We start from the raw sequence: 25370 nt of genomic DNA, 5'->3' as shown, positions 1-25370 counted from the left end.
TGCATGATTTGGAAAAGTATGAATATATAAAAATTACTGAGTGAATAAAGCTTTTTTATAACATCCAAAACATTTTTTTTGTTTGTTTTTCAGGTCTGATATAGTACAGTGGCCAATGTAGACTTGTTCTGTGGGACAGTGACTTATTTATTATTAGAAATTATAGCAATGGTGGTTATGCAAGACTTCATAGTAAATATACTCATAATAAACTGTAATCTTATAAACTTTATAACATGCAGATCTTAAATGGTCTACTTGTCCTTTGTGAAGGAAACAAATTATCTTGAAAACAAAATGGGCAGTATGATCCGTAAGCAACACAGAACTGAACACCCAACCTCTATGTAACATGGTCTGATGAGTCTCTTCCCCAGATGCATTTGGTATTTTTAACATTTGGAAATAGCAATTTTATTCAGGTTACAGTTAAACATTGTACAGTCCTGAGTCCAGTGTAAAAAAAGACAAGAGGAGCATCCATCCCATTCCGAAACATGGCGTGGTGTACATTCTACAAAGTATGAAAGACCTGAGGGATCAGATCGATAACTACAGTCTCCATGCATTGCATACATATGTTGTCAGCATACACCTGTGTAGGGGCTGAGTGACATACAACGGCAAAGAGTAGAACCTAGAGAACGAGTCATGCTACTTCTCCTCATGTGCACGTATTTAGGGGAACTGGTGGTACGATCATAAATAAATAAAGAGGCATGCACAAGCTGACGAGACGTGTGCTGCATGTAGACTTATTATAAAAGTGAAGTCATGTCACTGTGACATGTAAAAAACCTCATGTTCTAAATCCAACTTTGGTGATTTACATATTTTCTTGTATTTACATAACCTCGTAGATTAAGAAAAATCTAGTTTCTTTGCATATATAAAATCCTTTAAGACCACTTTGTATAAACCCAAACTACATGGCGGGAAAAACTTGACACAAGACCGCTCCTTAACCCTAACCTCCTCATTATCCCTCAAAATGACACTGAAAAGAACCACCAGCCAGTCTACTGCAGATTTCTAAACCTAGTTGAGTAGGTGGCTTAACAATTAAATTCAATATGTTATGAGAGGAACGAATGGAGAGTGCAATTCTATCAAGTCTGATTAGATTTTTTGTGAAAAAAATGGAGCTAAATAATCTCAGCCCAAGACAAAGCTCAAGTGAGGTCATCTGTGTGGTTAAAACACATGCAAATGTGGAAAGAATCGATGCATGACATCTTTTTTTTCTCCAGGTGGCCAAATGGCAAGATCAAATACTGCCAAGCGGTAGTAACGCAGGATATAAAAATCGGAATTACAGTTTTACAGGAAGTCAAAGTTGTGAGGCCTCGATATGCAGATCTCTGCTGCAGTGACACGTGTCAAAAGCTTGTCAGCTGGGAGGTAGTGAGATCCAGAGAAGTTAAGTACACAGTACACAGAGAAAAGTGTTCTGCTTATTGATTGCATTAGCATTCAATCAATAAGCATCTTCATCCGAATTATTTTAAGGAGAATACATCTTCCAGTTTTATCCCCACTCAAGTGATTTGGAAGGTAATGTGCTCCCTCGGTTAGCTCTTGGTCGGGTGCAGTTTGCGGCCAAAGTACTCCGGCGCTGCATCCAGCAGCCAGTCGGCGTCCACCAAGCACAGGTCCCTCATGTAGCAGCGGGACGTGTGCAGCAGCTCGTTGAAGACCACGTACGCTGGCTTGGCCTGGAACAGGACGGAGGACGGGTGGATGGCCACGGGCTGGTGGGTGTCCAGGGCTAAGTAGCTGCCGTCGGGTTGCAGCTCGGCGGCGTTGACGAACATCCCGTGGGCAAGGCAGCGGCGAACGCTCCCCGTGTCTGCGCCACACGACTCCAGCTTCATGTTGAGCTTGAGAATCGACAGACAGAACAGACAGGTAAGCTCAAAATGCTCATTCACTGGTGGTCAATCTGTCACAGTATTAAGTTATCAATAATGTTGTAAAAAATATGGAAGTATAAATTCTGAATATTTTCCACAGTATGGATACACGGGTTCCAGTTGCAGTTTCTGCCCGCTGTTCTCTCCAGTTGACACAACCACACACACACACACAACCACACGCAACCACACGCACTGATTTATCTTCGAATAAAAAGCAGATTTTTTTTGACTTAATTTGTCCGTGTGGTGTCGAATTAGGGTTGGGCAATTTCAAGCAACAATACAGCACAATTTTATAATCACCGGGAATTATTTAATCATTATTCAATGATAAATAAGAGGGGAGTGATCAAATGAATAAAGGGTTTAGTTTCGCCAAATGACAGTGGAAAGAAGACGGTTTTGCCGATTATTATATTACTGTGGAGATTAAATAAAGACCAGGCCATGCTGGCAACAGTAATATAAATATTTTTAAGGCAAGATGATAGTCCCCTAACCTATTTGATTTTTTATAATTTGAGTGCTATTCCTATATTTGAAAATGATGAAAGGTACTGTATCAAAATGAGAAATTCCAGTATCATGACAACTCTAGCTAGCTGTCGATGCAGCAACCTACACTATTTATACAATCATAATTAATAAATGATTTCACTCCATAGCCAAATACATCCCGCTGATGAATTGAAATAACAGCCATAAAATGTAATTCGCATCGATTCAGTCTTAATATGACTTATTCGATGGTTGCAGAATATGTGAAACGTAGTGTATTTTTACCTTGATTCTCCTGTCTTAGTAAACAAACATTAAAGACACTGTTTCATTCATCTTTACGGAGGTAATGTGATTATGATTTTGATAGGACTTTCAGGTGTTATTTTCCATTCCTACACAGAATATCCTCAGTACTAATAATCATTTTCAGATGTGTACCTTAAGGCAGATATCTTTGAGTTGAGCCTGGACATCTTTCACCAGACTCATGTTCCTGCTGTTGACAAAGTTCTCCCGACACCACTCCTGTAACAGCAGACAGAGCTCAGCAACATAATGACATATCTCGATTTTGGCTTTGTCGCACACATTTTCCTCGCTCAGCTCTGCTCACCTTGTTACCACTGACTTTCTTGAACGCTCTGTAAATGTTGAGCAGCGTCATGTGGTCTCCTTCACTGGAGGAGAACTTCTTGCGTGAGGCGAGCACCTCCTCCCGCTTGGCGGGAGGGTTATACAGCACGGTGTCCACCGACAGCAGGGATACGATGCTCAAAATCTCCTCAGAGCAGGAGTAGTCCGGGGACAGCAGGATGGTCTGTGAGACGGAGCAAACGAGGCAGGAAAACTACGTCACACCATAATCTAATTGAGCCGAGCGTGCGAACCATGCGGCGTTGTGGGCCACAGGCTGTCACTTTAAATCAGCGCTTGCAGAGTGTTGCATGCTTTTTTCGTTTTTTACCTTGGCATATCTGGGCTCCAGAGGGAAGCTTGCCATCTTCTTTCCCAGAGCGGTGAGGAGAACCTGCCCCTCCTTCCTCTCTAAGGCTCCCAGCAGCTCCAAATGCTCCACAGCTGAGCGAACGGCCTCTGGGATAAACACAGCAAGGTCACTACGCCGCTACGACCCTCCTGGACCACATCCATAATGCACAGGGATTTGTGATCGATAGCGTCTTACCTGGCGAGGGCTTGGACATGAAATCAAAATTCATCACATCTGGAATCCCCAGAGCCATGAGCTGCAGCATCACGCTGGCTAGGTTACACCTGCAAGTACACACACACGCACACACACGCACGCACACGCAGTAAAGCAGACGTTCAATCACGCTGACCTAAATGTATCAACATGCGGACAAGGCTATTATCTGTATGAAGACATATATGTCCTGCGGCACCTCTGGATCTCGGGCACAGTCATGGGGATGAGGTTGTCGAACTCCTGCTCGGTGTAGAGGCGGTAGCAGGAGCCGGAGTCCTCTCTGCCGGCCCGACCGGCTCTCTGCCACGCCTGGGCTTTAGAGACCCGCTGCACGGCCAGCACCTCCAGCCCGCTGTCTGAGAGTCACACAGCACATGAACAATTACATCAGAGACAAATAACTGAACAACTCAAACACAAATATTATTGTCATATATGCTGTCAAGTGAGTATGTTTAAGTTTACCATGAGAAATGTCTTGATAAAATAATCAAAAGGCATTACAGAGGTAACTTTATGTGTGGTAATGTTCCTATGTTTTCAATGAGCAATCAAAGAAATTATGTTAACCAATAAATAAAAATAAAATGAAAAAATAAATACATGGAAATAAAATCTGAGACAAGACCAACCTTGAGTACTACAACACAGATAGAAATTACATTTTATCTGAAATACTCACAAGTACCTCAAAATTGTGCTTAAATACAATACTTGAGTACTTAGTTACTTTCTACTGACTCCTGTTGATCTGCCTGTGACAAAAACTGGGTTGCCTCTTTTTCTTTGATTCATAAAAGGCCCTAGTCATGATTAGATTTTTTGCTGAAGTTATTACTGATATGAGAACGTGTGTGAAGACTAAATCATCTAACCAGGGTTGAAACGTTTGGCCTTCACCATCCCCGTGTCTATGACGAATTTGATCCCAGAGATTGTGACCGACGTTTCGGCAATGTTGGTGGAGAGGATGACCTTCCTACAGCCCTGAAAATAGTAGAAAGGACATTTTTCTGTATGAAGTACACATTTAATGTAAAATAAAGTCTACAATACATATAGCAAAACACTATTATGTGGCACTTTAACTAAGAAGTAAAGCTAAAAAAAAGCCAGACATGCTTCAAACACATTATTGCAGATCTGCTCAGATATTGTGTCTGAACACAATGTGTGCTATCTTTTTACACAAACACGTCCCATTTGTCCACACTGTTTTTCCTTCATGCTCACTACTGCCTTTACCTTAGGAGCCGGCTGGAAGACCCTGAGCTGCTGTGCCGGGGGCAGCGATGCGTACAGAGGGATGACGAGCATGGGACCGCAGCCATCCGGCAGATGTTTGCTGATGTCTCGGCATGTCCTCGCCAGAGCCTCAATCTCTTCCTGACCAGTCATGAAGACTAAGATATCATGGGAGGGAGGGGCTTCCTGTGTGCAAACAGAAAGGCAACGTTCTGTTCCAATGTCGAGAACAATCATCACAGAGTATGAACACCCAGGAGAGCTGTTTACTCACAGGTTTGTGTTTTTTTATAATGCTTAAAAGGAAAGAGACTATTGTTTTGGCTTGGATTTCAAAATGGAAAAACAACTGATTACTTAGAACACAACTATTTCTTCATGAATGATCTTCACTTGCAAAATATGGTATGCATCACTGACGTAAGTCTGGGAATATAATGGAGTAACACAACTATTTCTTCAAATGATAAAGGTATCACCGAATATAATGGAGTGTAAAGACACAGAATTGTAAACCGTCATCCCGCCTGTTATCACCGGCGATTGGTTGCATGCATGTACACATCAACACAATGTTCATTCAGTGTGTGGAGTGCGTGTGGCCGAGCAGCGAGGATGTAAAACTGGACAGCGCAGATGAAAGAGAGAAGGAGAGAATGAGACAAGGTGGAGCTGAGAGGGAGAGTATTAAAAGAAGAAAAAACCTGCAACAAAGTGATGCAGATAAATGCTGCAAAATAACAGATACCTTCCACGAACACAGTTAGCAGCGCGTCAAAATATCACATAACCTTTCCTGAGTTGACTATGTTTAAAAAATAAATAATTAAGTTGCAACATTTAATCAATCAATAGAGACCTGTATGCTCTTGTCTTTCTAGAGCTAGGCTACCAGAGTCACTCACAGCACTGAGGAAGTGCAGAACAAACACTCCTAAATTATATATGTATGTTAATTCCTCTAGCTTTAATTATGGAACTCTAATTAACACTGTAAACTGGAGAGTCAATGCTGTTAATAACTTTTTCTGGGGGTTTCTGAAGCAATTTTTATTTGTAGTAAAAACTAAAAAAGACATACTAATGGTATTAACAGTAAAAGAAAAGAAAAAGAAGCAGAAAATCTGTCAAGATTGGCCTGGGCTGACATAGATTCCCTGGCCTGAATCGTTTCCTGGCCCGGTTCTGACCTGATGGATCTGGAAGACAGAGACGAGCGCAGCCTGCAGGTAGTCGGACTGGGGCTGCTTGGTGTAGTAGATCTGAATGGGATGCTGCCTGCCCTCCAGGTAAAGCACAGGTGACTTGTTGAAGTACTCGGAGAACAGATCCACATCCATCGTGGCTGACATCACTATGACCTGTGCAGGTTACACACAAAACAAAGAAGCAGGAGTTTGGGTGAATATAGGGAGATGCTTAAACCGATCAACACAGCAGAGGCAGAAAAATGATCCTAATAGACATGAATAAAAAGAGAGCTTTTTGTCCTCATTAGCACATTCAGTGTTATGAATAAGCCCAGTGTAAAATATCTTAGGAGAACTTTAACCCTCTACCTTTAAGGGGATCTTGTTGAGCTCTCTGCGCCTCCGCTGTGCTGCCTTAACCACGCCGAACAGCACATCCGTGTGCACGGTGCGCTCGTGAGCTTCGTCCAGGACCACCACGGTGTAGCGCAGCAGCAAAGGGTCGCCGATGGCCTCGCGCAAGAGCATGCCATCCGTCATGAACTTCAGCTTCGTCTCGGAGGAGGTGACGTCCTCAAAGCGCACCGTGTAACCAACCTGGAAAGAAGTTTGTTGGTTTACTGTAAACGCCTCGGCAAGACTTCATTACATTACATTACAGTCATTTAGCAGACGCTTTTCTCCAAAGCGACTTACAGTCAGTAGTATGTTACATATCATTCACCCATTCACACACTGATGACAGGCTACCATCAAGGTGCCACCATCAGACTCTAACTAACATTCATCATCCAGTCCACACCGATGGCCTTCAGGAGCAACTTGGGGTTAAGTGTCTTGCCCAAGGCACATCGACTGCCGAAGCCGGGTATCGAACCACCGACCCTCTGATTGGAGAACTACCTTGCTCTCCACTACGCCACAGCCTCCCCCACTTCAACTGATAGGAGTAATGATACCACAGATAGAATTCAAACAATGACTCTAAGTGACACTGGATGTAAACATAGCTTGTGTATCTAGGACAACTGTCCTTTGTGCATACCAGCTTGCCAAGTTGAGTCCTCTTCTCCTCTGCCACCCTTCCTGCCAGTGAGATAGCAGCAACCCTGCGGGGCTGAGTGATGGCGACGATGCCCTGTCGTCCGATGCCGGCCTCATACAGGTACTGGGGGATCTGAGTGGTCTTCCCAGAGCCAGTCTCCCCTAAAGGTTCATAGGGAGAACGGGTCAAAGTTAGACAGGGATCAGGTGCAGAAATGACACTTTTTGAGCATGATGTTCACCTAGATGTGACACAACTCACATTACATTACATTACATTACATTACAGTCATTTAGCAGACGCTTTTATCCAAAGCGACTTACAGGAAGTGTATTCAACATAGGTATTCAAGAGAACTACTAGTCACCAGAAGTCATAAGTGCATCTCCTTTCTTAAACAAGCATCTTAAAGCATAAACCAGAGCAAAAGTATAGTGCAGAGGCAGATTACTACGAAAACAATAATTGCAACAAACTAATACGAATATAATAAGTGCTACAAACTACTACGAATAGGATAAGTGCAATAAACGAATACAAATTCAATAAGTGCAACGAACTGATACGAATACAGGGATTCACTTACTCACTTATTTTGTTTATAATAATAACTCAGGTTATGACATGTAGAGGAATAGGGCTATCTGATGTGAATCAGAAAACAAGATTTGTGGAGCTGTAATGTTATTAGTAGTAGTTTGTAGCACTTATTATATTCGTATTAGTTTGTTGCAATTATTGTTTTCGTAGTAATCTGCCTCTGCACTATACTTTTGCTCTGGTTTATGCTTTAAGATGCTTGTTTAAGAAAGGAGATGCACTGATGACTTCTGGTGACTAGTAGTTCTCTTGAATACCTATGTTGAACACACTTCCTGTAAGTCTTTTGGATAAAAGCGTCTGCTAAATGACTGTAATGTAATGTAATGTAATGTAATGTATTATATTACAAAGCTGACAATACAGTTATATTTTAGAGTGGATCTCTCTGGCTAACCTCACCTATGAGGATAGCATTGTGCAGCTGTCTCAGCTGGTTGAGCAGCTGAGGTTTGGCCTGGTAGATCGGGAGCTGCTTCCTCTGGACGTCTATGGGAGTACTGCTGGCATTCCCCTTTCTAGGCAGCAGCATTCCAGGTTTATTCCTATCGAGGCGGAAGAAAACGGACCCCGGCTTGAATCTCTTAGCCGGAGGAGGGTCGGGGTCGTGGGGCATGGTCTGGAGAAAGTCACCCTCCTAGCGAAACCCTTGCAGTTGTTTCTTGAGATTGTTTTAACGTTAAGAATAAACGTTAAAGTGTTTCTGAGCGTCACTGCGGATGTTTACTGCTGCAGAAAACGTCCCCACGTGGTTAGATTTCGGCGCATATGTTTGACGTCATCAGGTCGTGGGGGAAGTTTAAACCCGAGTACAGACTGGCAGGGAGGTTCACACATCCTTGTGCTCATTACATTACATTACATTACATTACATTACATTACATTACATTACATTACATTATATTACATTACATTACAGTCATGTAGCAGAGTGTATTCAACATAGGTATTCAAGAGAACTACTAGTCACCAGAAGTCATAAGTGCATCTCCTTTCTTAAACAAGCATCTTAAAGCATAAACCAGAGCAAAAGTACAGTTAGTTAAAATGTTAAAATGTTAAGTACAATCATTTACTCCATATAAAAAGTAAAAACTAAGTTGAAATATATTTCAAAAGAAATGCATTAACCTTTAATGGAGTAAGTCAATAGTTGTATTCAAAGGTTTTATTCAAGTAAAAAGGTTTACATTACATTACATTACATTACATTACATTACAGTCATTTAGCAGACGCTTTTATCCAAAGCGACTTACAGGAAGTGTATTCAACATAGGTATTCAAGAGAACTACTAGTCACCAGAAGTCATCAGTGCATCTCCTTTCTTAAACAAGCATCTTAAAGCATAAACCAGAGCATTGGTCTGTCATGGAGCATAATGTTAAAATCACACCGTTTCATTGTAATGATTTTTTGAATTACAAGTTTCTGAAATATTGTATGGAAGATTTACATTGCTTAAAGAAAAACACTTATGATAATGAAATAAAGTGAAATGAAATGTTGTCCTTTGTAGGTTTGCATTCACTGTGTCACATTTAATGAAGAACATTCTGTAAAATGACAATCATTTGTTTTTTTATCAACTGAGATTCATTTTCATGCCAAATTAAAATCAAATCACAACACTGACAACATATTGCAAGGGTGCATTACGTCAGTACTGTCCATCAGAGGAAAAGCATAGACATCCCAGTAATAAATGAGGTTAATGAGGAGGTGCATGCAAGCTCCCAGGAACGAAGCACAGCTATCGAGCGATTTTGGCATAGTGATGGCGAGGGGTACTGGACAAAAAAGCATCTACCCTCAACACAATCACCCTCTTTTTACTAACATAATTTGATCCTTTCACTCAACATAGGGAAACCATCTGATCATTCCTTCATTCAATTATTTGATCGTTTTCATGTGTGTGGGGAGCCTAAATGCTTTTGTTGCCATCAAGTGTTTCTGGGATACCCAGCGCGTTAGAAAGAGATGCCAAAGGGTCTAAAAGATCGTTAGTATGTGACGAGTTGGAATGAGAATGTATAGCAAACAAAGGTAATATAATTCATGACATAAGGGAATATTTCAGTATCCCAAAGTGAGAATATTTCATGTCTCAATTAGTGGTTCATGGTGTGAAAACCATCATTCATTCATTCATTAACCGCTTATCCTTGAAAGGGTTGCGGGGGGGCAGGAATCACCCTGGACAGGTCGCCAGACTATAACAGGGCTGACACATATAGACAGACAACCATTCACAATCACATCCAGACCTACGGACAATTTAGAGTCTTCAATTAACCTCAGCTGCATGTCTTTGGACTGTGGGAGGAACCCAGAGGGAACCCACGCTAACACGGGGAGAGCATGCAAACTCCACGCAGAAGGCCCGTCTAGCCCGGGAATTGAACCCAGGCCCCTCTTTCTGTGAGGCAACAGTGCCCCACTATAATTTTGTATTATTTAATTATAGTTTTCATTATATCCTAAATGTTCATCTCTTCAGAAAAAGATGACAGTAAAATGATGTTCTCGTGTTTGCTCTTGATTCGATTAGACACATTATTATCACCCTCTGGTCAGGGTGTCAACAGTTCTGATGTTAAGCAACAACATCCGGTCCAAGGAGGAAGAAAGTCAAGCCAGTGCAGCTCACGCCTACACAGAATCTTATCACCTTTGCTTGACTTTTGTTTTGAAGTATGCACCGCACCCACATTTTCTTGGTAGAAGGAAAGCTTGTTAAGAAATACGCAGAAAACTTTGCAACCAATACTTTATAACTTGGTACCCACATACAGCAGAAATGGTTTGATTTCAGCGCAACAGGATACAGATTATATCCTGACTCGATTGTCTGTGATTAAATGTTGCTGTACATGAACAAAGAGGATGTTCAGCCACACAGCGTCCGACAGCAGCATTTCACAAGTTGCTGCAGGAATGAACCGCTCTCACAAACCTCCATACTCCATTTTTCAAAGAGAGCCTCATTTCTAATGCTTTTGTTTTGTTCTGCACTAACGCTGTGAATTCAAGCAAAACGAATGCCTTTGTGACTCCACTTACTCTATATTTTTCCATGTAGTTGAGCCGATGCTACACTTCCCACCACTGCTGTAACATCAGTAACCTTCAGTTCTTCTTTAAACATCAGCAATCATCTTTCGGAAATACGTTTACAGCCTGCCAGTAATATTGTACAATGGCAAGAAAGGTTACAATTTTGGGCTCCTTCGTTGCCTCTTAAATAACTGGAATTGCCTTTTTAATCTCCAAGGGTGCAATGTCAGTCTGTCTTTCGGTTGGTACACCGCTTTGGTCCAGACCCTATTATCTGAGCAACTATTGGGTGAATTGCCTTTACACCTTGTACATATTCATTGTTCCAAGAGGAGGAATTATTTGGTGATCTGCTGACCTTTGAGAGCACTTCCATAATAAAATCGTCAGTTAATTAAATGTAATGTTATGTAATGACCTTGCGTTCTCAAAAAGGAAAAACAAATCTTAATCTCAGCCAAGCTGGTTGTTGAAAGTGGCCATCCCTGTGGTGTTAGCATGTTAGCATGTACCTCCAAGCAGTGCTGCTAGCATAGCTGCAGACTCTTAGCCTTGCTTCTCAACAGAGTATCACTTATCTCACAGCGTCCCTTTAAAAATAGCATTTTAAAATTTGAATTAAAACTAATATAAAGGTGCTTCACAATCTTCCCGGTGCTTCTCAACTTTCATCTTTTGACTTATGCAATCATTTTAATTTGTTTGTGGTTCAATGTTATTCATTGTACGCTTCATCATATTCTTTATTCATTCATTAATTTAGTTTATTTTACTGTTTATGCATTTATTTTCTGTTTAGTAGTTTAGTTATGTAGTTTGTCTAAAAATATTTAATTTATAAAGAACTTGATCATTTGATTTGTGTGTATATGAAATAAAAGGACATTGAACACCGTGAGAAGAACTCCGTAGAAACACTGATAATAAGATTTAATTGAAAAAATATCATCTTTGGAAATTTTCCCCTCTTTTTCCAATTTGTGGTGTCTTAATGTGATTCTTATGTTAAATTCTGTTAGTTAAACTAATGGTGTTTAATGGTGTAAACTTAGTAACATAAGTCTTTCGTGGTAATTTATTGGTTTATAAATAATAATTGAATTATTAACAATCGTTACATATCTTGACATTAATTCATTATTTTTAATTAAATCTGCAACCAGCAACAGCGCTGCACTACAGAGCAGTTTTGGTTATTTTTTTCATACAGCCCCCTTGTTTTTTAAATCCATCCAATCCTTGCAATCCTACCAAATCCTTGCAATCTGACAAAATGCTAAGCATGTCCATATTGCGGCGATTCCAAATACATATCGATTTGGAATGGGCTTTAACCAGATTTAGATTTGGATTTCAAACATGATTCCAAAAGAAGATGTTCCATTTGCTAATCTCGGGAGATTAGAAAGTGAGAAACACATTTTGCAGATGGGAAACCTTCTCTGTGATATTCCAATTCATGCATGTCCCAATGGCATTTTATTATCAATGTGCGTTTCCCTCTCCTCGAATAACGAAGATTAGAAATGCAAATCACCTCGCAGTATATGAAAGGAGAGAAAGTCGAAATTTTTGGAGAGGGCTGAGAAACCCAAAGTGGTTCCCACACGAAACGATGATACAACATAAGAGGGCTTAATGTCTGCGAACAGTGACACGAGAGCAGGCAAATAAGCTGAACCTCGGAGTACACACTGTGTGTGTTTGTGTTGGGCTTTTGTGGTATGTGTCTCTGCCATAGTACGCAGGAAGAGAGTGTCGGTGGAAAAGATAAGGTCTGAGTGCGCAGGGAGAAGAGGAGGTCCAGCGCTTGTGTGAGAGCTGTTGAGTTATTTGAGTCAAGAGTGAATTCCAAAGCTGTCTTTTCTCTAATTTTGTGGTGCTGCATAAAACAAAAACAGGGTGCATTGAAAAAAGTCAGGAGTTGCAGCATTTATGTGAGATGGGAGAGGCCCACAATGTGACTGACAAAAGAGATTGACCCTGTGCAGAGACAGAGAGAGAAAGAGAAAGAGAGAGAGAGAGAGAGAGAGACAGACAGAGACAGAGAGAGAGAGGGGGAGAGAGCTAGAGAGAGAGGGAGGGAGGGAGGGAGGAAGTCCTACACTTCAAGACTTCTCATGAAGCGCGTCAGACGTTTCTTATGAGAGGAGGCAGAGAGGACCTTGCCACAAGTGAGGAACTAAAGCAGAGGTGACCAGGAGGAGAAGGGGAGTGTTTGTATGCAAGTTGGGCGAAGAGAGAGAGACCCTCCTCTCTACAGGGGCCAGCCGATGAGAGAAGATGAAGAACCAAATCACCAATGCCATCTCCGACTTCTTCTTCGAGTACGAGACCCCGCGCCAGGTGTTGGTGAGGAACAGGAGGGTGGGAGTGGTGTGCCGTCTGATCCAGCTGGGGGTCCTGGCTTACATCATCGGGTAAGACCCAACACATTCATCTCTCGGTTTCCTGTAGTGTTCAGACTTTAGTTTGGATTGTCAAGTTCCTACTTGCTTGGAGAGACTCTGTCTGATGCAAATGAACTTTCAGAGTGACCCTGCAAAAACAACTTTTTTTGTTTTGCTGGCTGGGTTGTTTTAAAGTAACATAACCCTAATTCTGCTTATATAATAATAATAAAAAGCATCACATGCTGCTCAAGTTGTTAGAAAAACATTATTCCTAAAGGGAGACTTCTTATTTGACTTCTAGAGGATGCCACCGATGGTCAGAGACACACACTGTAACTTGCCGGGTATAATGTTGACACAGCAAATAGGAACTGCAAACAGTGAAGTAATGACAGATTGAGTGATGGCAGAAGGTTTTTTTTTGTTTCAACATAAGATGGGCAGGAGATACAGGAGAAACAGCATGCTTTTTATCTTACGTCCACATTCATGCTTTGACATGTTGGAGTCGTTTCCCTGGAAACTCATTCTGTGGAAGGGAGAGTCATATATTTAATTTGCTGCTGCATTTCTCTTCTTTAATTTGAAATTGCTCATTGACCGTTTGTGCATGTCGGTGCTTGTGTATGAGTGTGTGTTCACCTCCGTGCAGCAGAACCTGAGGAGCGGCATTTGATGAACAGGCTGAGGCATATGCTAACATAGATAACCATCAACTGCTGCCCAATTCGCTGGCAAGCAGGCATGGACACATGTTACCTTCTGCTGGTGATGCTGATGATGCTGAACACGTGATAGAAACAGACACATTTAAGAATATCTTATCTAAGTTATTGATATTATCTTAAGTGGAAGCAACAAGCTGATTTAGTTGGTAGTGTCCCGCTGTTGGTTTCTCTTTGGGGTCCATATCTTTGTCATGATGCTTTAATCTTGACAATCTTCAAAGTCAGGTCACAAGAAATGTGGATGCTCATTTCTTTAATTTCAAACCTTGACAAGTCTAAAGCTGGTGTGAAAAAGGATTTTAGTTTCCTCTGTGAGCTGATATTAAAGAAAATAAGTAAAAGGGAACAGCCAAGGTGATATTCAGAGGTTTGGTCTCTTTTGGTACTAAGGGTTCCCGGTGCAGGACAGAGCTCCTTCTTCTGCTGTCTTCTCCCCTGTCACGTGCCTTTTGGTGATGGGCATGAAATGAGATGTGATTATGAGGCTTCTCACCCTCGGGTCGGGGCAGAAGTCAGCCTGTATCTCTCATTGCACCAGCAGTGAACCAGGGAACCACTGGTTGTCTTGACAGCAATGGTGGGATTTAATTTTAACCTTTAGACTTGTTGCAAATACATCTATTACTCTAATGGTTTTTTTAATATATAATTTTATTGAAATCTGCAATTTCACACAATACACTCTTGTGTATGAAAACGTGTGCATCTTTGGGCTATGCGCTTTGAACAAATTTAACAACAAAACAAATTCCACATGAATGTTTTTTGAAAATATTTGATTAATCAATTTGAAGTAAGTCTCTTTCTCAATCTAGAAAGCGACGACAAATTTTAATAGAGAACAGCAGCCTCAGCAAACCATAATTAATTCTCGTCTCATCACTTTTAAGTCAACAAAAATGCCCATCTATTCATTTCGTAATGATTTGCTGAAGTGTGATTTTTTTCTTTTATTTCACACTAATCTCAGCGCCACAGTATGGTGGGAAGAAAAGACCTCTGCACATCAAGCAGCCTCCTCCTCCTCCTCCTCCTCCTCCTCCTCTCAGCCTCTCTGCTCGGCTTCTGTCGGAGCAGATACAGATCTCACTTAGACTGCTGTTTCGGGAGATCCCTCCATTATTTCACGCTCATGGCTTTCTTTATTCCATTATTGTGCTCTACTTTTTTCCTTCCCTGCCTCTTGAATGTAAGCGCCAACTTACACGATTTGATCTGCCTCACTGATAGAAGTTGTGACTTTCAGCTCATTGTGCAGACGCTACCTTATATCCCTCTGCAGTTTGAAGGATGTTTCTGCTCATCTGTTGCACAGACAAATGAACCGCAGTACATGCTGCCCTGTAGGCTTTCTGTTGGGGGGTAATTGCTTTTCACACAATATATAAAATAGCTCTGCATGTGTGTATTCCTACGTGTACATACAGTATCTTCCCAGTGCTCACCAGCTGTTATACTCACATCTCCTAGGCAGACACAGATAGAGCGACACAAGGAGTAGCTTCACTCTGCAGAAAGCAAAAAGGACTGCACCCCAGTGTGACCAGAACCAACCTGAAATATTTCATCCATAGATTATCACCAGTGGTTCAACTCAGATCCTTTTGCTTAGGTAAAAACACCTATAAAAGAATGTATAAATACTTTGTTACAAGTAAAAGTCCTGCACTCTAAATCCCATCAGCAAAACACGTTAAGAAATAAAAGTGAAAGTACTTGTTCTACATACAGTTGGCCCCTGTAACTGATATATTATTATCAGATTGTAAATGCATATGCATGAATGTGCTATCTGCTTTATGTGCCGTTAGGTAGTTTAGTGCAGAGATCCATCTTGTGAGATGATTAATAGGGGTAGAAAGAACGGCTACGTTCTCTAATCTTTGGGGTTTTTTGTGAGGCTTTGAAACATTTATCTACTTCGGGCCTCAGAAGGTCATTTAAAGGAAACCATGTGAGAAGTTTAAAAGGGAAACAACTCTTTAGTGGAACTGCTAACAACTCATGTCATCTGAAACATGACAAGTAACCCCAACTGGCAACAAGACAAAAACATTGAGAACCGCTCTTTAGCAATACATTATGTTTTATAAGCTAGAAAGTACAATGTTTCCCTCTGAAATGCAGCAGAGTGGAAATATAAGGTAACATTAAATGGAAATACTTGAGTACTTTAAAGTACAAGTACCTCTTAATTGTACTGAAAAGGTGGAGTCAGCAATTCTGAAGACAAAGAGATTGATATTTGAATTCATTACCTAAACAAATACCCCTCCCTCATCATTTACCAGCCCAGTCGAAGAAATGTTGCCACATTCAAAATGCATTTTTAAAAACATGCATTTTTTTATTTCTGTCAGAGCAAGTGACGTAGTTTATTGAGCGACTGTATGTTAGTTACATAGTATAATAACCAGTAAACTGAGGGGAAAATCCACCAAGGGCAGATGACAAATTAATCATGTCACTATCAACTCATGCAAGTCACGTGACTAAAGACACTAACGACAAAACGTCAGTGTTTACTTTTACTTTCGCCGGGGACAACATTGTTACAAGTCTCTTGTGGCGTTATTATTTGCAAACCGTGCTCTTTTCTAACTTAATCAAGTAGCTTTGTTTCCTAAACCTAACAAATCGTTTCACAACATTAACCACGTGTCATTGCACGTTTCTTCAATACGGGCCATATTTCTGAAACATATATGGTTGAACGCCTCCTAGTTGCTGATTGGCTGGAATAGTGTTGTGTGGCTCGGTACAAGCCACTTTGTTTGTTTCCTATTTACAAAGCCAGGGCTATATATGAACAGCAGGAGGTGTTCAACATCTCCTGCTGTTCAAATCCCATACACTGTATGGGATTCGAATCTCTGACTGCACCTTTAATTACAGTGTTATTTTCATCCCAATCACTATGCATGAAAGAGGATAGATTGAATCTGATTGCACTGATGAACATGCAAGCTGCCATCTTAATATGACATTCAGATTTATCATTACAAGCCAGGTAAAGTTCCATGATCACTCATGGGCAACGATCAGCACTGCTGAACCACAGCTGTGGTATCAGGGCGGTAGTCATTTCACTGTTTCGGGGCAATAAACGTAAAATAAATTCTCAAGGGCAACTACTGAAGGGGACAGCGAAGGTGCTGCCAAAAGTGCTGCTGCAAAAGTTAAAAACATATTTCATGTACATTGAGGAAACCCTGATGCATTTTTTTAACAGTTTGATTCACCCTCTGATGGATGATTATAATATATTTTGAAACTCAAATTATCATTATGAAATATGTATTAGTGAATGTCTGCACTTTGAGATTCAATAAGTCAGATTTGTCGTAGTGGTGGTAAAGGGCAGACCTCTATAGTACGACCAACGTGATATTGCAAAATAGCAATTACTCTGCACATGTGTCCCTGTGAGGGATGCTGCTAACAGTGGGGCTGCAGCGCAGACTGTCCACATCACCACTTTACATGCCCTTGCCTGCGGGGTTGCATGGCTGACTGGGGTGGAGTTGGAGTCTGAGGTGCCCACAGACCTGACACTATGCTCTCTGTGTCTCCCACAGGTGGGTGTTCATCTATGAGAAGGGCTACCAGTCCACAGACATAGCAGTGAGCTCCGTCTACACCAAAATGAAAGGAGTGGGCTACACAAGCATAAACGGAAGCGAGAGAGTCTGGGACGTGGCCGACTACGTCTTCCCACCGCAGGTTGGTGACTGGTAGGCCGCTGGGCGCATGACTCCTGATTGGCCAAAAATTAGTTTTGAACCCTGTACAAGTCAATGACCACTGTTGGGATTATAGTCCATCTGGGTCAGAGTCAGATGGCCTGAAGTCAACATTCCCAGTCCATGAATCAAACTATCAGAGTGAATAAACATCAGGCTGAGTCAGACGAGCGACGTCGAAACGCATTGAAGAAAAATGGTCGGCGGTAAGATCGTGACAAAGTTCGGGGTGTAGTCATGCTTTCAAAACATTCGTGTTGACTCGAGTTTTATGCCAGATCCAGACAGTGACAAAGCTCACAAACACAGTTTGAAAGTAAATTTGGCCTGGATGATAATCTGGCTTTGTCATCATCAAGGTGTCTCCCTACTTTCCAAAAGTCTTTACAGGCGTGCATCCTGTTAAGAACTAATCAAACAACCTATCAAAGATGGACTCATAGGTCTCATACTGTCTTTATATATATATATATATATATATATATATATATATATATATATATATATATATATATATGTTTACCTAAAATGACGCTGTGTCCTGCTATCTGTGGGAAAGACATAAAAAGACACAGGGAAGATAGTCGTGTTTGCTTTGGGCCAGTAGAGTGGGTTGGGCACATGGTTTGGTATGATAAACCCAGCCTTAAATATGAAAAGGCTCTTAGGTATAATGCTTTACACTTTGTTTGATGTTTTAAGGTAGAGTGATTTAGTTTGAGTGAAACTTCATTAAATAGGTCATACTTTATGTTTTAAATATGAGGATCAACTGACGGTCAATAGCACACAAATAAAATATTGTGGTAGAGGATCCAGCAAAACATTATCAATGATACCACCTTCCATAAAAGAAAATTCCCATTGAAGTAAAAGAGCTTTGCTTGTCAAAATATATATGAGTAGTTTTAAAACAATAGTTTGACATTTTGGGAAATGTGCTTATTCACTTTTGTTTCACCCAAGAGTTAGATGAGAAGATCAATAACACTCTCTTATCCATCTGCTAAATATGAAGCTACATCCAACAGCTCGTTAGCTCAGCTTAGCTTAGTTTAGTAAAGATTGTAAAGGGGAAACAGCTAGCCTGGCTCTATCCAAAGCGAACAAATTCTGCCTACCAGCACCTCTAACTGTTTTTATAGGACACAAAGTGAGAGGTGCCATAGAGCGCCAAACACACACTTAGGTTCTGTACGTCCCTTGCTTAGCTAACATCTGTGCAGTTGGTATACTATGTTTTGATCAACCAACATGGTCTGAACAACAGTACAGCAGTTAAATTTGCGGAAATGATTTAAAGTTCACTTATTAGCATGTAAGAACTCCTTCTTCATGGCCAGGAATCATTGTCAAGCACATAACCCCTGTAAACCACAACTTGAACACTCATGATATGATGTTAAGTAATTGTAAGCACATTGTATTCACTTTCTGGCAGAGAGGAAAAAAGAAAAGAGGCAAAGAACCTGTATTGTCCAACAATTCCTTTAGGCTTAAAACGCACCATGAAAACAAACAATGTGTGACTATTTGTGATGTAAAAGTTTTCGTTGAAGCCGTGATCTCAGCAGGGTCACCAGTGGGACTCAACTGATTAATGTTTAACAGGCTGTCTACAATAAAATGTAGCATGTTGCCTAGCGTCTACTGCATCCTTTGTTATGTTATTTTATGGCATAAATAAACGATATTAAAAAAATGTAACATATAACTCCTTTTAATCCTAAACCTCAGGGAGACTCATCTTTTGTGGTGATGACAAACTACATCATAACTGAAGGTCAGAAGATGGGAAAGTGTCCAGAGGTAGGTGGAAACGTTTTCCCCTCCGTCTCTCTTTCTCCCTCTCACTTAAACACTTCCATAAATAGTCAAAGTAAACAGGAATCACGTCTCATTCCAAACTATTTCTGTAATTGGGTCGTTGTGTATGGCTGTTGAATAGCGTCTTTTCTTTTTACTAAATGGCCTCAAGATGACATGAGCAGTTTCTGTAAGCTGCCAAAGATCACAGTAAATGCCTTGTTGTTTCCGTGTTGTGTCCACCCACTGACCCCAATCTCTTGTTTATAACAGCTCCAAGGCAAGCATAACTGCAGCTCAAACGCTGACTGTGATGGAGGGAGTTTCAAACGTACGGGACATGGTAAATCCTGACGGCCTGACAGTGTGTGACAACAGCAGTCCTCACTGAACCGTCTGCCCATCTGTGGCCTCACTCAGATGAGTCCAGATCTTTGGCTCTCTGTTGTCTGCTCTTGCTCTCGGCCCTTTTCAGATTTGAACTTCTTAGGTTCAGTGACAGGATCAAGATGCAGGGAGCTAGGGAATCATGTGCGGTTATGGAGCTGTGTGTTTGCAGAGAGGGTTGTGGCTCCTGAGAACTGCTGTAGGACGAGCTCAACCATAGAAACTAAAACACAGAGCGTCTGAGTCAGCTAAGGTAAACATTTAAAAAGACGTATTAAAATCAACAACCTCAGTCTTAACAACCACACACACATTGTGTGTGTGCGTATATTGTGATCACTGCTTGTGGAGCATTGAAGTAAAACCCTGCCTTAAGCAATTAGACACATGCATGTACTGTAAATACAATCACAGATGTTACGGTAACCCCTGTGCATAGGAGCTGACACAAATCATAAGCACACAGAGACGTTAAATACAAATATCCATTCAGACAAGAGCTTCTTTAATAGGTCCAAACATAGCAGGGCGAATTCAAAGAGCAGTTACGTAAATGTATTGTCCTCCATCTGTACCGGGGGTTACCTTCGGAGCCTTTCAAGCCCTTTGTGCCCCACATCGACTTCAATAAGACCAATGTTAGGCAAAGCTTTAGATCTGTCTGTTTCAGACCAGTCAAATTCACCTCGAGGTGCCAGTATTGCTACAGAAGAGGAACTGTCTCTACGCTTAAACAGACTGCTGCACTCCAGTTAACGGTTAGAGACTAAAGACGAGTGAGCAAACCGCCGCTCCAGCACTGTCCGTGAACTCAACCAGCATATAATGTGAGAGACCGATAGCGACAAAGCTAATAATATGGAGAGAGATTGTATGTTAGGATGGTAGCAAGATAAAGGAAAGAGCTACTTCAGCGCTTGCTTCGCTTGCTGTTGAAGTTAATTCAAGATAGGGCGATAAAAGTCAATGTTAGAGCCCTCCAGTCTTTCTTTCCCACTGCTGCTTGAAAATAAATATCTGGTTTGAAGTTTTGTGTCTGTTGATGGTGATGAACTATAGTGTGGCTCTATTTCAAGGGCAAATGACGGGAGTCTGTGTGAAAGCCACTAAGACCTGCGAGGTGTTGGCTTGGTGCCCCGTTGAGGACGATAACAACATACCAGAGTATGTGAACACACAGAATTATTCAAACTGCATGTGGAAACTGACTTGCTACGAATGTGACGATTTCATTTGTGAGGATTCTTTGCCAGAATCCTCACAAATGCTGTCTGTCAGGATAACATAATTATTTGTACATGAGAAATATTATTTCTGCACATCAACATGCTTGATTTTATACTATTTTATCTTTATTCCCATCTAGTCCGCCGTTGTTGATGTCTGCTGAGAACTACACACTGTTCATCAAAAATTCTGTAACCTTCCCCTTATTTGGCGTCTCAAGGTGATTACCTCATTTATATTTAATTATATTTAGCTCAGCAGATGCTAAATTGTTTCCAAAGGTAAATAGATAAATAGAAATGTTTCATAATCTTACTGCAGTTGTATCCTAAGATGATTAGTAGTAAATTAAAAGAAATATTTACTGGGTAGGTAAGATCTGATTTGCATTATGGGAACTGTAGGATCCTGTGTTTTAACTCATTCTGGGAACTAAACGTCAGGATATCTCTGGTTCTACTGCAATGATTTGGAAGTTTCTTTTCTCAATGTTTTCCCACAAGTCCTCAGACTTTTTGAAAGTGTGTCACTAAACCGCTGGAGGACATCTTTAAATTTGAAAGTTTTGCAATGCCAGATTTTTTAACTCAAGCAAGCTGGCAAAATGTTGTACTTTGTCTTTAAATGCTTTAAGAAAATAAATGTCTTAATAAAAATGAAAATAAATCCACTTCAGTTATGGTAAAGTTTACTGTGCATTTAATCGAGCACATAAGTTAATGTTAGCTGGTCAGTCAACCATTTTTTGGACTCAGTTTAACATTAAGATTAGAAAAATTAAACAAATCCTGCAGAAATCAGGTGAAAACCCAAATGCAACTTAAGGTTATTATGTTTTCTTAAACACAAAAATAGCTCTTTTTAAAACCGTGCTTTATGATGACCAACTGTGCTTTCAGGAGTAACCTGGTTGAGGGTATCGATGCTGATTACATCAGCAAATGCCTCTATGATCCAAAGGATGCTCCACTGTGTCCCATATTCAGACTGGGAGACATAGTCAAACTGTCTGGCTTCAACTTTGAAACAATAGCCCGAGTGGTGAGTCAGCTGATCGTTATTCCACACTGACTGTGTAGGATGGATTGTTCAGGTGGAGAGGCAGATTTCCACTCCATCTAGTAACAGCTGCACATGTGTTGTCTCTTGGTGTTTTCTTTTCTTTTGTTTCCCGTGTTATAATGGAGATTTGTATCTTGTATGATGTGCTTTTGTCCTGGCAGGGAGGGGCCATTGGTATTGTGGTCGACTGGACATGTAACCTAGATGTGGATGTCAAACACTGTAAACCAGAGTACAACTTCCATGGTCTGTATGGAAACCCCACTGAGACAGACAGAGCCAGAGCTTCAGTGGGCTACAATTTTAGGTGTGTAGATATATACTTCCCTGAACTGAAACAGACTCACACAGCACAAATACTTTTAATATAATATGATTACACTTATTTGCATTTTCACTAATAGTTAAATAAGAAGATTCATAACACTCTGCGTGTTGAAGCAGGAACCAGCAGCCGGTTATCTTAGTTTAGATTAGCATAAAGATAGGGAACAGGGGGAAACAGCTGCTCTGGTTTTATGGGGCGTACATAACACCCCATAAAACTATAAAGCTTTACACTTCACTTTTTTGTACATATTAAACAAACAATATAAAACTTGTTAATTAGTGTGTGCTTGTAAGAGGACGCTGTTACAGTTGGACACATCTAGGCAAGCTGTTTGCGCCTTTTTCCAGTGAAAATGCTTAGCTAAGCTTATGCTTCCTAGCCTTAGCTTTATACTGATCGGACAGACATCTCTTCATCTAACTCTCTGCAAGAAAGCGAAAAGCGTATTTCCATACGTTGTAAAATCTTTTTAATATAGGTTTGATACTCTGAAGTCATTGCCTTTAGTAATTCCCTTCCCCAGTGTGTTCAACCTGAATTAACTGTGACAAATGTCAACAAAATACTGCTGATGGAAATTTCTATAATGTTGATATATCGTTAACATATCCAATATTTACTATTGTTGCTCAATTATGGACTGGATTGACCACCAGTCAGGTAAAAACAAGTGAATTCTATTTCTGTAGCCCAATATCACAAATCACAAATCTGCCTCAAGGGGCTTTACAATCTGTGCAAAATACGACAACTTTTATTCTGATAAGGAAATACAGTAGATATATAGATTGTACAAACAGTATAAGAAAAGATTTAAGAGGACGTTAAGCAACTTCAGGTGTCACCAACCAGATAGGACCTGAACCACATTGCCTCCTCTCCACCATGGAGACCTGGAAAGAGGACAGGCTAAATAAATACACAAGAGGCAGAACTCATGCACACCATTCACACAGATAGGAGAGGAAACAAAACAGAGAGAGACAGAGAAGAGGAGAGGAATGAAAGGATCTCCTGGTGGACTGAGATCGAGATCTAAAACATCTGGAATGAGACACTAACAGCCGGAGTGGGGGGGGGATTGGCACACAGCTGTGGGACGCAAACAATCAGAGGGTTGCAGTGTAATCTATTATAAGGACTAGGCTTAATAGATTCATTGAGACTGATACAGGGAGGGATAATGACAACAGGTACAAGCCTGAAGTCATTTAAAGAATAAGCAGCTAACTGAAAGTAAAAGTGGGAGCTGATCAGCTTGTGTTGAATTCTTACTGGATGCAGGCTGCCTGAAGTTTATGATGGTTAAATGAGACAAATAAAAGTCATAGTCCACTTTCACAGCCTTCTATATAGGGGATTTGTATTCTCATTTAGACATTTGTTAGCAACTGCCTTTTTTAAGACATGTAAAAGCTTCCAAATTCACTATAAACTAACTTATTTTATGGCTTAACATTAAACGTTGAAACATCTCAAATTTGTGTTAACCACAGACCTTATTTCAGGTATCTAACCACACATACAGAACTCCATTTTTGCTTTTTCAATTCAATTGCATAGGAAGTCGTCTATGACATATTATTAATGTTTTTTATTAATAATTCAGGTTTATGGCCTTTGTGATTTGCCATGTTTTAAAGCTCCTAAACGATATAATCTCATCTAGATGAAAGGGAAAATGTGGGAAATGCAAATATTACCAAAGACTTCCGCATATACATTCTATGTAACATATTGTGATCATCCCCATGGCTGTGTGTAGGTATGCAAAGCATTATTTGGAGGACAAGACTTCGAAGAGAACCCTTCTCAAAGTGTTCGGGATCAGGTTCGACATCATCGTGCAGTCACTGGTGAGAAGCACATTTTAATATTTTTAGTCGTACAAATCTCTGACTTTAGAAGTACTCTCAGGGAAAACTGAATCACTGGCACTCCATTCCTTACAGGCCAGAAAGTTTGACATCATCCCAACTCTGACTGCGATAGGCTCCGGAGTGGGCATCTTTGGAGTGGTATGTTGTATCCTGACTTTCTGCAATAATTGATTTCTAATCCATGGAATACTTTGTATACAAACTGTATTAACTCTAATGTTACAGGCAACCGTGGTGTGTGACTTGGTGCTGCTTTATTTGCTACCAAAAAGAGAATTTTACAAGAACATGAAATTCAAACACACAGACACACATCAACAGGTAAGCTCTAAGACGCACAAAGATTCTGTTGTGATTGTGTGCATTCAGTTTGAACACAAGATGGCAGCAGAGAGGCCTTTAACGGAAATACAGTCCAGACATCAACAGTGCAATTCCTTGTCTCAAGAACTCTTGGATGTATTTCAGTTCTTTTGAACCCCCCGACCAGCACACAGGAGCAGTCCCCTTCACATTAACACTGTGTTTATACCCATAACATTCACCAGCAGTTCAGGATCATCCATGCTTGCTACACAGCACTATCTGATAGATTAAATCTTCTCCCATCCCTCCTTCAAACAGTTCCTTTCTTTAACTGAAACAGGTAGAACATTTTTTTTGTATTTGCAGCATGACAGTGAGTCACTTGGTTTAGAAACCAGCACCTATTACGCCCTCGAAGCAAATGCAGGACAAGTCCAAGGCATTGGCCGGCCCAACGTGAGTGCACGTAGAAGTCTAGACAGTAGTGTAGATTCTTTTTTTTTGTATTTTCCTCTTGTGTGATGTTGAGGAGAATCCTCTTTTTCATTACTAAGAGAGGTTTAAATGGCTCCTGACCTGTGGCTTTTAATCCCACAGGACCAGGACTCAGAGGCATGTAGCACAGAAACAGAAGTAGCTAAAGTAAGATTCTTACAATTATTATCACAAAAAATATGTTTGCTTTTGTTTCTGTGATCGCTGTTTTATTTATCTGTTTATCCTGTAGAAGTAACCTGGGAGAAG

At 40.7% G+C, this 25370-nt stretch overlaps 2 protein-coding genes across 5 annotated transcripts in view; one reads left to right on the top strand and one right to left on the bottom strand.

The window, feature by feature from the left end:
- Positions 1 to 138: 138 nt before the first annotated feature.
- Positions 139 to 8507, bottom strand: dhx33 (DEAH (Asp-Glu-Ala-His) box polypeptide 33). The gene is made up of 12 exons (XM_054625288.1): positions 8107 to 8507; positions 7105 to 7265; positions 6429 to 6656; positions 6060 to 6230; positions 4870 to 5055; positions 4500 to 4611; positions 3821 to 3980; positions 3601 to 3689; positions 3382 to 3509; positions 3031 to 3234; positions 2856 to 2942; positions 139 to 1880 (listed from the first exon to the last, which is right to left on the bottom strand). The coding sequence occupies exons 1-12, from the start codon at positions 8318 to 8320 to the stop codon at positions 1572 to 1574; spliced, it is 2049 nt and encodes a 682-aa protein (XP_054481263.1). The 5' UTR covers positions 8321 to 8507; the 3' UTR covers positions 139 to 1571.
- A 4381-nt stretch (positions 8508 to 12888) lies between these two features.
- The window catches only part of p2rx1 (purinergic receptor P2X, ligand-gated ion channel, 1), a 12934-nt gene continuing 452 nt past the window's right edge, over positions 12889 to 25370 (top strand). The window contains exons 1-14 of one of the 4 annotated variants that reach the window (XM_054625290.1): positions 12889 to 13183; positions 17463 to 17607; positions 19365 to 19436; positions 19707 to 19764; positions 20897 to 20984; positions 21187 to 21267; positions 21947 to 22088; positions 22271 to 22416; positions 24206 to 24296; positions 24393 to 24458; positions 24546 to 24641; positions 24993 to 25082; positions 25224 to 25268; positions 25354 to 25370. The exon at positions 25354 to 25370 is cut by the window's right edge and continues 452 nt beyond it. In XM_054625290.1, coding sequence (XP_054481265.1) covers positions 13047 to 13183; positions 17463 to 17607; positions 19365 to 19436; positions 19707 to 19764; positions 20897 to 20984; positions 21187 to 21267; positions 21947 to 22088; positions 22271 to 22416; positions 24206 to 24296; positions 24393 to 24458; positions 24546 to 24641; positions 24993 to 25082; positions 25224 to 25268; positions 25354 to 25359 — 1263 coding nt within the window. In that variant the 5' untranslated portion in view covers positions 12889 to 13046 and the 3' untranslated portion in view covers positions 25360 to 25370. Of the gene's footprint in view, positions 13184 to 17462; positions 17608 to 19364; positions 19437 to 19706; positions 19777 to 20896; positions 20985 to 21186; positions 21268 to 21946; positions 22089 to 22270; positions 22417 to 24205; positions 24297 to 24392; positions 24459 to 24545; positions 24642 to 24992; positions 25083 to 25223; positions 25269 to 25353 lie in introns of all 4 variants that reach the window. The other 3 variants (XM_054625289.1, XM_054625291.1, XM_054625292.1) reach the window with 3 other exon arrangements.

This window comes from Anoplopoma fimbria, chromosome 24, assembly GCF_027596085.1.
Source record: "Anoplopoma fimbria isolate UVic2021 breed Golden Eagle Sablefish chromosome 24, Afim_UVic_2022, whole genome shotgun sequence".
Classification (NCBI taxonomy): domain Eukaryota; kingdom Metazoa; phylum Chordata; class Actinopteri; order Perciformes; family Anoplopomatidae; genus Anoplopoma; species Anoplopoma fimbria.
Note: the sequence above shows the minus strand (reverse complement) of the source record. Positions and strands in the feature narration are given on the sequence as shown.